At 40.4% G+C, this 14,190-nt stretch overlaps 1 protein-coding gene across 2 annotated transcripts in view; it reads right to left on the minus strand.

Annotated features, from left to right (window-relative positions):
* Positions 1–969: 969 nt before the first annotated feature.
* The window catches only part of Prickle1 (prickle planar cell polarity protein 1), a 109,984-nt gene continuing 96,763 nt past the window's right edge, over positions 970–14,190 (minus strand). For both annotated transcript variants that reach the window (XM_076854342.1, XM_076854341.1), the window contains exons 2-8: positions 12,221–12,406; positions 10,456–10,569; positions 9,670–9,807; positions 8,879–9,082; positions 7,237–7,423; positions 5,380–6,243; positions 970–2,828 (exon numbers count right to left, since the gene is read on the minus strand). In XM_076854342.1, coding sequence (XP_076710457.1) covers positions 1,969–2,828; positions 5,380–6,243; positions 7,237–7,423; positions 8,879–9,082; positions 9,670–9,807; positions 10,456–10,569; positions 12,221–12,352 — 2,499 coding nt within the window. In that variant the 5' untranslated portion in view covers positions 12,353–12,406 and the 3' untranslated portion in view covers positions 970–1,968. The remainder of the gene's footprint in view (positions 2,829–5,379; positions 6,244–7,236; positions 7,424–8,878; positions 9,083–9,669; positions 9,808–10,455; positions 10,570–12,220; positions 12,407–14,190) is intronic.

Below are 14,190 nucleotides of genomic sequence, written 5' to 3' on the forward strand. Positions count from 1 at the left end.
TGTGTTCTCCCACTAGATACACTCCTATCCCCAACTACAAAGAGAGACACATAAATGTGCTTTGAACATTGAAGGGATCCACTAGAACTGGGTAATAGTGGTTACTTGGGATGAGGAATGGGAAGAAGCTTCATTATCTTTTGTCCTGTTTGAAGTCTTTTTTTTTTTAAGTGTTCTCCTCCCATTGGTGCTTTTCTGAAGGAAGTCTTTAAGGCCTAGATACAAAGCCTTGCCCTATCCAGCGAGGAGACAGGGAGGCTGTTTGCCCACTGGTTTACCTATTGGATTGTATCTGACCTCCTCAAGGCCTCATAGCTTTTCCCTGCTCTGATAAATATGGAAGCATATGTTTTGGTGTCCCAAGTCTTATCTCCTACCTGCTAATGAGGACATGTGGACATGCATAAGTAAAATGGAGGTCTATTCATGGCAGAAGGACTGCAGAATAAGACAAATTGGAACACAGGACCAAAGAAGAAGTTAACTGGATGTTTATAAAGACTTGTATTCAGAAAGGTAGTTTGTTATTTATTAAGCATTTATTAAATACCTCCCTTTAAAAGGCCCAGATGCCACCAAGACCTTTAATTAGACTGAGATATATATGCAAGAATGGCACATATCAAAATATCCGCTCATTAGTTCAAACCCAACATAATTTTTCCTTGAACTAGAACCTCATATGAACTTGAAGTACTCAGTGTCACAGCATCCTCTAAAGATTTTAAAAGAAAAATAACTAGAAGTCCCAGTTTTCAAAATTGCTTTCAAAGGCCAACAAGTTAGCTGGAGGGGAAGAAAAAAAGGAGTCACCTCTCTTCAAATAATAAATCTACAAAGACCTCTTCCAGGAAAAGCAGATCCTTGTAGTTCTAGACTCTTCTCATGAGATAATCATCACCTTGCCAAGAATGGGAAAGACACCCTACCTGACCTCCAGGGAAAAACATTCACCCAGACAGCATCTACTTGTTTTTAGCATATATTCCAGGGGTATGTGTGGGTTTTGTTTGTTTATACATTTATACAGTTTACATTGCTTGACCCATAAATAACACTCGTAAGATTAATAGGGCCATAGTTTTAAAGAGTATTTACATAGCCCCACCATGCATACAGAGCCTTTTTAATATTGAAAATCAAAAAAATTAAACTTTCCATCACTAGGCAATATAAATTTAACCATCTAAAACTTATAAACCCTGACTAAAATACAAGCAATCATTTCATCCATAAATGCTATTTCTGGTTCCCTAATAAATCTAGCACTGCAGTGTAACAAACATCTTGCAATTCAGGGATATAAAAATATCAGCTTTAAAATCTGAACTGTACAGTATATACATTAATATTTGCACCGTTAAATTAGGAATACACTTACGTCTATGAAATACTACATTATAAATAGCAATTTTCTTTTTCAATCTGGAGCTGGAGCTAATACAATACAATGTTTACCTGGCTAATAAGGGCTGAAAGGGGACAAGTTGGCCTCACACAATAGGATGCACAGTATTAGCTAGGTCACTGTGACAAGTGCATGCCTCACAAGACAGACTGGTCAGGACCTGAGCCAACCTGACGGACATAAAGACAAACACTATTGCTTCACAAAGGTGGCTGGAGTTCTCCATCTTCTAAATGGACACCCTGGTCCAGTCACCTCTCGAGAGTTTGAGTATTCTCTTGTGGATTGGAGACCAAAGCAGCTATTTGAAACTGTAATGCACCTGCCACAGGCACCGATGTCACATGTCACGTTAACCTGGCACCATCCAAGGAGGGTAAACTGGAGAAATCACACCTTTCAACTGTTAATCTGACACTGTAAACAGCAGTAGGGTTCTCATTTACATGGGAGAAGAAAGCACTTTAAACTATTTGAGCAACTTTCCTATGGAAGAAAAAAGATAAGATTCCAAAGGTTAATGGCTAAGTTTTAAACAATTGATCTCCACAGCTACTCAGTTAAGAAATGATACAATTTTTGCCCTTGTGTCCCTTTTTCTTCTTGGATTTAGTTGTCCTCTGACCAAACTGAGGGGTAGGAAGTGCAGAAGTTGGACTAGAAAGGTCATCTGTGTAGTAGGCAAATCTCTGTGGCCGGGGTTGAGGAATTGGTTGTCCAAGAAAATACCCTTCTTCTTCTGAGTCGGAGGAGGAAGTGGAGGAGGAACACCAGGAATCATCATCTTCACCATAGAGCCCCAGAAACCTGTTCATTCCTGGGTTCTGCAGTGCGTAATCAGATGTGGCATGGGCATACTGTCCATAGAGATCAGCATTCTGGATGTATGCTTGGATCTCCCGGGCACTTTTATTCTGTATAAATTTCTCATAGTTATCAGGGGTGTAAAGCCGCAGTCTGTCTTTGGGAGAATATTTTCTTTCTGTGACAAGATTCAGGGCATTATCAGAGCGGGATTTTCTACTTCTCCTGCGGCGATGGTGGTGGGACCTAGATCCCCTCTCTTCAAAATGGTAAACCCGCCTCCGAGTCCTCTCACTCATTGGAGGCTGCCGGATTTCAATGTTGTCATAGCTTCCATTGTCAATGACATCATCCGAAAACTTGACCTGCTGTGGTCTGGATTGAGACTTGGATCTTCTGAGCACTGGCAGATGTACTGGCTTCTCTTCAGGCATGATTTTTTCTGGACACAACTCTGAACTCAGACTTTTTAAGGACTCTGCACTCCTATGTAGCATGGAAGAGTTCAGAGTTCCCATATTGCTCATTTTCTCACAGTCTTCTGCCTCCATCTCCTCAAAGTTTTGTAGAGAATATAGTGATGGCCTAGGCTTGCTTTCTCCATCCACTGAAGCCCCTAGAAGAGGAGCCAAAACAATATATGATTCTCAAAATCCTAATATTCTGATAATCATTAGAAATATGCTATTGAAAGCAAACATTTCAAAGATTTACAATTGTAATATTTGATTAAAACCCACTAGGAAGGGGATGGGGATTGTAGCTCAGCGGTAGAATGCTTGCCTAGCAGGTCTGAGGTCCTGGGTTTGACCCCAGCACTGCAAATAAACAATCCTACTACGGAAAACCAATATGTATTATTTAAAAATTGAAAAGAATATAAATATTGTTAATGATACAAGGGGCAAAAACCTCGCTTATGAGCTCTGCTGTTTTGAGCCAAACATTATTTTAGCACATGGCACAAGCAGCAAAAATTTAACAGCTCTTCATTTGTTTATTAACATAAGCTGTGGAAGCTTCTGTTCCTCAATCCATTAAAGCCAAATTGTCTTATTTGAACATCTCTCAAATCATTTCCTTCCTTTGCAACCACATGGCCACTATCATGGGAATCTTCCTCATTTTAGACTGGTGTTTGGAAAACGACAGCCCAACAGCCTGTTTGTGTATATTTTCACTGGAACATAGCCACACCGATTGTTTACATATTATCTGTGGTTGGCCTAAAAAGACTACCTAGACTATTCAGAAGGTCTGTCCAACCCCTGATCTCATCTTTTAGCCAATCTTCTCTACCTCTGACCCACAAAAGATGTTGTTTCCAACCCCAATCTTACTTTAAAACTTCTGCTGGGCATGGTGGTGCATGTCTATAATCCCAGCAGCTCAGGAGGCTGAGGCAGGAGGATTGTGAGTTCAAAGCCAGCCTCAGCAAAAGCAAGGCACTAAGCAACTCGGTGAGACTCTGTCTCTAAATAAAAATATAATACAGGATTGGGGAGGTGGCTAAGTGATCAAGTGTCCCGGAGTTCAATCCCTGGCACCCACCTTCCCACCCTACCCCACCCCACCCCCTGCTAAAAAAGAAGAAAGAAAAACTTCTCACAATTGAGATGGATGTCCTTTGTTGTAACAGGACCAAGACTAATTAACAATAGGGAGTGGTGTGGACTGTTGTCAGTTGAAGACTATGTAACTCCCTACTATTTAAAGGAAGCCTGTTTTTCAGTCGTTTGTCAAGGAATGTCAGCCTCTATTTTTTTTTTTTTTTTTTTGAGCAGGTCTTGCCAGTTGCCTAGGCTGGCCTCAAACTTAGAATCCTTCTGCCTCAGTCTCCCACATTATTGAGATTACAGGTTGTGCCACCATGCCCAGCTTGCCCCTAACATGTTTAATTTTATTTTTGAGTTGCTGGGGATGAAACCCAGCGCCTCGCACATGCTAAGCACATGCTCTACTACTGAGCAACACCCCCAGCTCCTAACACTTCACATTGAATCAAATTAGTCTGATTTTGATTTAAAATGTCAAAACACTTAGCACAGGGCCTGGCAGACAATCTCACCCACCATTCTTCCCTCCCCTTTATTGTAGGCCTCATCCCTGAGCAGTCCACAGAAGCCAGAGAGTAGCTTCCTCTCATCGTCCATGTCACTGCACTGCCTGGCTCAGGTCATTCTGGCAGTGGGCAGCCACTGGAGCCTTTCCTGGTTGTTTTTCAATAAACCACCTTTATGAAATGACTGTGTATCATTAACCTATAAAATTTGCTGCACAAGGACCATATTTCTGTGTCCAAAAACTTGCTGCAAATATGAGGTTGACAATGTGCTGGATCCTAGGTCCAATCTTGCCTTTAGAACCTATGTAATACTAGACATTTAGCATTCTGTTAATTTAAATTTCCTACTGTGCAAAATGGAGTAATATCCACTCTGTACAACTCGGGATTATTTTAAGGATAAAATGTACATAATATGAATTTGCTTTAAAAATAGTAAGGTAATATTTTAAATTAGGAAAAAAATGCTCAGATCGTTCTGAGCTATCTCTTGCCACAGGGCAATTCAGAAAAAATGTTTAAGACTATTACAAGCTTATGAAGTGCACAGGCTGATTTTAATATTTTGAAATTCATATAGCACAATCTAATAGTACAGAATCTCTTGGACACAATCCAGTTGTAGACTCCCTTATTCAAATAAACCAGTTTTCTCCTCCTTAAAACAGGTAATACCTATCTCAAAAGACAGGGTTAAAAAAATATTTTATACATGCCCACTTACCTGTACAGACACATACTTGTTTGGCTATATAGTGTTCAACATTTAAATGAAATGCCTTCCTTCCTCTGGGTTAAAGGTGTTTTTGTTTTATTTTTTAATTTTTCGTATTGAGGACTGAACTCAGCTTTACCACTAGCTATCTCCCCAGCCCCCCTCTTTTCTTTTGATACAGGATTTTGTTAAATTGCTCAGACTGGCCTCAAATTTGCAATACTCCTGCCTCAGCCTCCCAAGTCACTGGGATTAGAGGTGTATACCACTGTATCCAGCTTGTCCAGAGTGTTAAATAATATATCCCTATTGTTGCTGATCAGCAATGTTTTTGAATAAATGTCTTAGTGGCCACTTTTTCAAATAGCCCACAATCCCTATGCATACCTGTGATATTAGACAAAGCCAAAGAATCCATAGAATCCCGAACACTTTGCTCTGGTTTCAAGTCTGACAAGCACTCCAGGGAATCTTCATACCACTGCGTTTGATCATGATTATATCCTGAAGCACCGTGGTCCAGGTCCAGTTCCTGGAGCCTCCTACTGCTTGCAGGGCCTGGGTGGCTACCATAAGCAGAATCACCCAGTCCATCTTGTGACTGGGCCCAATACATATCAGACTGGTATTTTTTACTGGCAAGACTCTGATGATTTTGCTTTAACTCGGTCTTGTTTTTCACCATGTTATCAGATATCCAGTGCTCACTAGCTCTAATATCCATCTCACTGGGTTGCTGCTGAAAGAGGCTTTTGTCACCAAACTTGAGGAGGAGCTGTGTCATGTAATCTTCATGCTCAGCCCATTCTTCAGGGTCTTCAGGGGTTTCGTGCTCTACTCTCCCTTTCCAAAATTCTTCATTGGCAAAATTTGCTCCTTGCCTGGAGAGACTCAGATCATCTAGCTTCCGGGAAAGGGTATCATCAGCATTGCCGGAAAGACCAGGGAACTTGTAGTTCAGAGCAGGGGACAAGAGGAGAGACTGTCTGCACTGATCCGCTGATCGACTGCTTTTACCCATTCGGACACTTCTTCTGGAGTCTCTCGATCGGGCTGATTGGAACGCAGAGTCAGAAGAATCAGAAGCATGGACGTCTTCACCGAGGCTGCAGGTTTTTGAGCAATAAATCTGACCTTGTTTGGGAAGGAAGGGGCATCCCAACAGAGAGGCCTTACACTGGGCACAGGAAAAGCATGCTTCTGTGGCATGCCAGTGCTGCCCGTCATAGGTCATCTGCGCATGGTCAACACCTGTTTTGAGAAAGGATAGGAAAATTAATGCTTGGAACAAAGGAAGAAGGAAGAAACAGAAGAAATGGCAGCCAAGAGAAAGCATCCCAGGTGATGGAAATATTCTGTATCTTGGTCTTGAAAGGGGTGTGGGTTAAGGCAAAATGAATATTGTTTGTAGATTCTGTATTGGTGAATTTCCTTACTCACTAAAAATTTTCTGTACATCCAGAATTGATACCCATCGCACCTTCATGGTCTTTCATAGGTATGCAGAATGGAGTAAATTTAAGTTGACCAACAGGCACACTCCTAGCTGAGCTCAAACAAAAGGATGCTCTGTGGTTGGTTGCAGTTCCCATACTATAAAAAAGTGTTCTACTCATGGTCTATTTAATGCCATAATTTTGCTGTTTAAAATGGCCTCTAACTATAATGCTGAAATGCTGTCTATGCTCCCAGGTGCAAGACTGTGATATGCCTTTCGATATACTTTACAGAGAAAACACATGTATTGGATAAGCTTCTAACCATGAGTGACAATGCTACTGGCTGTGAGTTTAAGGTTAATCCAACTACCAGTGTATATTCAAAGTGGCTTTAACCTAAAGTGCACATGAAATGAGGTTTTGTATCGATAGGTTAATGAAAATGTGGTTGGGGTTGTAGTTGAGTGGTAGAGCACTTGCTTAGCAATGGGAGGCCTTGGGCTTGATCCCCAGCACCAGACAGGTGTCATGATCGGAGGTTCACAGGAACCTTAACCCTACATTTCTCTGAGGAGCAATGGTTCAATATGCACTAATTTAATGTTCACAACTGTGATTAATGAGAATTGACTACATATCCATTTGTCAAAGTTCATCAAACTAATACATTTAAGATCTGTATGTTTAGCTACCTGTAAATTGTACCTCAATTTAAAAAACAAAATACATGGATAAACAAGACTGTGGATAATTGTAAATGACCAATGGCTACGTGACAGGGCAGAAGGCTGGGCTGCAGACTTACCAATATGTTCCCCGCAGGTTTCACAGTACTCTGCATAGAGAGACTCAAAACAGCCACAGCAGAAGGGGCGGCCATCCTTCATGATGTACCTCTGTCCTCCCAGGATCGTTTCACACTCGAGGCAGCAGAAGTGCTTCATGTGCCAATGGCGACCCTCTGCTTCTGTGCACTCATCAGCAAAAATGATCTGTAAAGAGAAACATGGAACAATAGAACAAAAGAAAATCAGCATGACCTGTTTACAAGGCCAGGTAACCATATGTTTTCTGGGCAACAGACAGATACTGCCTCTTAAATCAAATAACTAACCTTGTTTCTTACAGCCTCTAGCTTAAATTTAACTTGGTTTAGCTACACAACAAGAGCACAAACACAGGGCTGAAAAGAGATGCTAAACAAATCCTTGCTTAAGCTTGAAAAAATTTTTTCTATTTCTACACTGTAGGTAAATCACTTCATTGTATTTTTGCTCCCTAGTAACACTTTGGTGACACAATCTGGCAAAGAACATCTTACCATTAAAATAATTTAGTGGTCTGAGGGGAAGCAGGTGTGGGGATTGAGCCCAGGGTCCTTTACCACTGAAATACATCTGCAGCCCTGTTTTAAATTTTGAGATAGGACCTTGCTAAGTTGCTAAGGCTGGCCTGTAACTGGTGATCCTCCTACCTTAGCCTCCTAAATCACATAGATTATAGGTGTGTGCCACTATGCCTGGCTGTGTGAGTCAAGAGAAGACTCATCATACAAGTGTCTGTAGGGCTATACAGGTGCTGGGTTTGTGTGAATGGCACTTGGGTAGATAACCTGGAGGTGGACACTGAGTCAAGTGAAGCATTAAGGAAATTTCATTTTTTGATATTTAAAAAAATGTTCAAATAGCACATTATTGGAAAAAATAAATGTATAAAAGGAAAAACTGAAAGTTTACTGCCATAGATTGAAGAAGACCAAGGAGAAGATACAATGAAATAAATGCAACAAGCCACCCTGGATTGGATCTTGGAATGCAAAGGGCCATTTGTAGAAAAGCTGGGAAATCTAAAGTCTAGTTTAGCTACTGGTATTATGCCAATGTTAATCTCTGCACTTTGATTTCATATATACATATACATATATATATACGTATATATATGTACGTGTGTATATATATATCATGGCTGTGTAATATGTTAGCATCAGGAGGAGAAGGGTATACAGCAACTCTCTATAGTACCTTTTCAACTTTTCTATAAATTTCAAGTTACTTTAAATTAAAAAGCTTAAAAAATTTTCTTTCACACCATCATCCATTCCAACATGCCTCAGAGAGCCACTATTAATTTGGTGTATGTCTTTCTGTAACTTTTCTGACTATATACAAATATGTATATTATATTGCCCGCCCCTATATTTAACAAAAATGAGATCATCTGCTACTTGTTTTTTTCCCCCCATCATCAAGGCCACCACACTTAGGAAAGCCCAGAGACACCTGCTGCCCTCTCTTTATCAGCTGTGTTATCCCATTGTATGAGTGTACAGGGTTCTCAATATACACACAGAACACACACCAGGATACATATTTTGCTTAGGTGTAAGCAGTGGAATACTGGTTTGCTCCCAGCTATTTTTTCCAGCATTCAGGGACCAACTTTTTTACCTCATCACATGCTGAGCACCGTGGTTTGAGTAGCTCCGCATGGTGCCTGCCACAGTGAATTTTTCCATCCTGATAAAAATAGATGAGGTCGACCAGCAGCTCATTACACGTGAAGCAGACAAAGCAGGATGGGTGCCAGCACACTCCAGGGCCCGCACGGGAGGCAAACACTGCAACTTCCCCTCCGTTTATCTTCAACCCACACTGAAAACAAAAAATGTGAATGTAAAATGACTCTTTTATTTAAAACAACTTCATAATGAACCCTAAACTCATCAGGAAAGCTTTTATTTTGGTCTTCTCCTGTTAGAGATTAAATGGCTCTTCGATACTGGATTACTTGCAATTCTCAACTGTGATGAACAGGCCTCAGATACACTAGTACACACGAATGTTCCTAAGTACGGTTTAATCGGATCCACATTAACAGCGGATTTCCTGAGCCAGCCTCCTGCTGGATACATTTCCTACTCTGAGAACTACCAGTTAAGATTTGAATGTCTTCATTATGTTTCTGCATTTTTCAAATACTAGTTTTGTCCTAGTACCTCCCCCCATGCCAGGATGCTATGCAAGGCCCAGTTTCACTCAGTGTTTACATATGAGTGGACTGACTGCCACTGTCATACATAGCAGTGCAGCCAATATGAATTACTGTGGAATACAAAGCTAGGTTGTCTTTCTGTTGTATTTTGGAGGCTGTTAAGGTGCACACCTTGTACTAACTGTCATCTATCCCAGCTCACTCTACCCATATCACCTCCACCAGCCATCACCCTAGAAAGAATTACCTGCTCACAGATGGCGTGCATCACTGCTCTGGACAAAAGTTTAATCGTTCCTCTTCCAAGTGCTTCTTTCTTCCGCTGAGCACTGAACACCTGCAATTCTTTTTTCTCCTCTTCACTCAAAGATTGGCAGTACCGCACCTTCACAGAAAGCAAAACAGAATCCCACACTGTACTACACAGTCTTCTTCGCCCATTCTTTATATCCAGAGTTAGAGTTTCAGGAAATAAAACGGCAGGTTTACCTGCCCTGTCTTGCAAATCCCCAGTTTTAAAATGACACCATGCCTAAATCTTGCAGCCTCTCTAGAAAAAGGGAAAGGCAACCTGAAGAAATAGTCTTGTTTTACTTTTCTTTTTTTTTTTTCTAAATGAGAAATTTAAATCCTTATCAGCAAGAGACATTGAAAACAAGTAAGGCATTAACCTTTCCACAAAAGGTTTAAACTTGTTAATTGTCACTTTCACTCCACATTCTACAGGCACTCAACTCGACTCAGGCCAGAACCATAAAGCATTTACCCTGGATGCAGGGGTAGGGAAAATCTCAGGAATTTGTAGGAATTTGGTGGGTGGCTGCAAACACTATAAAAACCAACCTGTGTTGGTTAAGTTTATTGCACTGATCCTCTTTTCTTACAGAATGGAAAGCTGTATTCTCAGGCCAAATTTTAACTGATCAAAGACCCCAGAGAGGCCTAGCCAGTGAGAAGCTGGGATTTTGAGAGGCATCTCCATGTTTATTGTATATTTTCTTTTTTCTAATTAGCCTTCTTTCTGTTATTTTACCTCATTATCATGTGGTGGCAACTGGTACAAAAGCTGTTTAATCCGATGTTTCTCTCCAGGGCTGTTAACATAAGGAACCTTTTCCTCTGGCAAGCATGCAAAATAGAGCTGGATCTGCGTAAGTGACAAAGAATGACATCAGTACACAGAAACTGTATGTCTTAGCTGGCTCAGTCTTTAAGTTACCTTTCCCTCAATACAAGGTTTGGCCTCTTGGAGCTAATGAGAAGACCAGCTGAGCCAACTCAGCAGAACTGCAAACCTTCAGATAACTAGCATCCAGCTGCTAAATTGCTGTTCAGGAATGCAATTTGTAGTGACAATTAAGGGCATCATAAATTATACACTATAAAAAATCCACATTTACTGTTACTATTCCTCAGTCAGTTTCCAAGGGTCAGCCAAGGGATCAGCTGAGAGTCTGGGGTAAATTCTGCAGATGACTACATGGACTATGTGACACTGTCCAATATCCAGCCACTATACAAACATTTAACTTGCTTTTTGAATCTTGTTACACATTGCAGACTCTGATCAACTTCTTTCAAGCATCTGCATCCTTAACTTCCATGGATGCTATTTTCTAAATATCTGGAATCAATCTTTCCAAGGAAATTGGAGAGGAGCCATGTTGAACTATATTTAGTTCACTTTGAAAGGAGAACTTAATATTTGTTTTTCTATTGTCTTTAAATAAGGAACAACCCTTAATGAGTACTGCAAGGGGTACTGCAGTGCTGAGAAGGAATGAAAATGATCCAAGGAAGAAAGAGATTAGGGCACATGAGACCTCTCTGCTTAGAAATCAATATCACACAAAACCTACCCACTCTGAGATTTAAGAAGGGGACTTTGTCTATGTATTGCTTCCCTAAGTGTGGTGCTAGCACTCTATCTTCTCCACATTGTATCAGCTCTAGAAGCTTTTCACAGTTACAGACACTTATTGAATAGCAGCTGCATGTGCACCAGCTGCTGTGCAGGGCCCTGGATGAACAAGGATTCTCTGCTCTCAAAGGAGTTCCCACCATAAAGGAAATGGAACTATAACTCAGAAGCCAACGTACACTTGTCATCTTCTATTTCAAAAGGTGTTTTTGCCCTCATAATAATATCTATCACCAGTGACTTTTTCAAAAAGTTCATCATTATAAGGATATTGGGAAAATAAAAATAGGCATACAGATGGTTATCTTTCTTAAAATACTACAAAGCACAAAATTAACTCCTTAATTTTTTTTCCCAATTACTCTGTCTGGTGACAGACTCTTAAAAGTGAAGTTATCAAAGATTGAATTTCTAGACAGTACCACTTCCGGTGGATTCTTAGAGCTCGGCATCTCTCTTCCACAACAAAGGCACTACTGACATCTGGCCTGGAAACTTTCCTTTTATTATCTTTTTGTTGTCACTGAAGTTTTTAAAAATGTAAATTCCTCTCACTCTCTGAAGAGTGAGTGGATTTCATCAGAAACCCACATTACAAAGGCACATAGATGCAGGATGTGAGATTTCATCTATCATGAAGGCAAAAACTGCATCGCTGTGGGGTGACTATATCCGTGGGTGTAAAGAGATGGAAAACTTTCCTGGAGGAACTAAATAAGACCTTAAAAAGCAAAACTTCAAAGTCATCCAAAGAGGTGTGAGGGAATTGAGGGAAAGTGATATGTCAGTGTTACTGCAAAAACACAACAAAACAATGCTCTAAAGTCTTAAGCCACACTGAAAAACAAAGCAGAAAATCATACTATTGGGTTCCTACCTGCTCTGGTCTGAGGCCCGGGGGCACCCAGGCATACTCCTCCAGTGCACAGCCAGAATCATCATCTGAGGTGGAACTTCTCTGACAACCGAAAGCCAGTTTGCTCATTTTCGACTCCATCTCCAAAGGCATAATAATAAAGTTAAAAACCTGATCTTTCAGTCAAAGGACATCCAATAATGGCTCCTGTGGACAACACAAGAAAAAAAACAAAGAAATTAAAAACCTGAGTGCATTATTCTAGCCATCTCCAAGAGCTTTTATTGAATGCTTGTTTGCACACAGCTGGACCCAGAGAAAGTTATCAAATTTCTAGTGTCACCACCCTCCAATGCCCAGGACTATACAATTTGGAAATAGCCCCCTGAGTAGCTCAATATCTCAAAAATGCCACCAAACCTAGTTTATTTCCAGTCACTTTTAAAAGGCACCTCTCTACACACCAATTTATTGGGAAAAGGACTCAAGAAAATTGTTTTGTTGATTTTCTAACTTGCCTACAAATGAAATTCCCGTAAAGTCCTAGTAGTTGTAGGAAGAAGTGTGAGGAACGGGGCCACCTGCTTTGTCTGCTATTCTGCCCCATGAAAAATGGCTGCAGAGACCCCCACCCCTGTCTCAGTTCCCCCATGTTTCCTAAGCAGTTTTCCCACTGAGACAGTGCTGCCTGCTGGGAGTGGGTCCCTTGGGCCAAACTGCTTTGCTTTCAAACTTCTAATCATGACACTAAACTTAGTTACACACTAAATAGAAATAGCACAGTTAAATCCTTATATAGCACATTAAATCCTCAAGCTTTTACTAAGGGCTAAAGTCAGCCAGACATTCATCAATGAGTTCCTTCAACAAACAGTAATTGGATACAGCACTAGGCTAAAATAAATTCCAGCTTGGTGACTATTAATGTTTAATTGCATTATAAGCCAGCATTTATTAAAGAGTTATGCAGCACCTACTATGTGTGAAATGCCATCAGCCCACTATTGGGCAAAGTAAGATGTTAAATCCTTTGTAAAGCCACCCCAGATGAAGGGCAGCAAAGGTGTCAGGACCATATTCCCTGCCCCAGGACCATGCATTGTCTTTATTAAGTGTGTTTTAATTCTTAAGAATCGTGCTTCACTCAAGGACCTAAGAAAAAAGAAATGTCAGACCTTTTAGAACAAGATAGTTCTCTTTATACCTGCCTCCTCCCCACAAAAATGATGTAAAAAAAGAAAATTGTAATTAGTGTAACCCAATCATTTTAGAGAAAAGGGTCAAGAAGTGACCTGCCCAAAGTCACCCAGCTAAGGACCTGAATCAGACTTCCAAAAGCTTTTCTGCCTTACTAAATATTCTCATTTGCTTCAATGTGGAAAAGGCAATGGAAAACTAAATAATTTCAGCCCAAGACAAGGTCATTTTTCCGCAGCTTGATGCAACCCAGTTAATATCAGAGAACGTTACTACCAACACCTGATTGTAGAAAGTGTCGTTTTCTTTTTATAAATCAAAAAACATTAAAAAATTAAAATTTTAATAGTTCACAAACAGAAGTCTAACCCTGAAATCTCATGGCTACAATCTTTACTAGCAGTAGGAGCAATGCCACCCAGTAGGTATTATTCGAACAGATAAATTTAACTTTCATTCACCCTGAACAAAAATTAAAGAAGACCTCATTTTCTACACTATCTCTGGGAGGGAGGTGACCCTTTGCACAGGTGCATTCATTCCTATCCTGACTTAGGAAAGGCTTTCTAAGCATAGGTGTGCTCCCCAGCTCCTCAATAAAAAAAGGATGTGCTCATCAAAGTCAGAAATGTCTTGGATCTAAGTCTTTCTTCTTTGCTTTAAAAAAAGCAACCCCCACATGTCAAAGAAAGGGAACTAGAGGTTAAGACTTTCATTAGTAACTCAAAAACCCCCACCAGGAAAACCAGTGCCTTCGATGCAATTTGACCTGAATCGTGAATGAAATATGAATA

The sequence above is a fragment of the Callospermophilus lateralis genome, chromosome 4, assembly GCF_048772815.1.
Source record: "Callospermophilus lateralis isolate mCalLat2 chromosome 4, mCalLat2.hap1, whole genome shotgun sequence".
In the NCBI taxonomy this organism is placed as follows: domain Eukaryota; kingdom Metazoa; phylum Chordata; class Mammalia; order Rodentia; family Sciuridae; genus Callospermophilus; species Callospermophilus lateralis.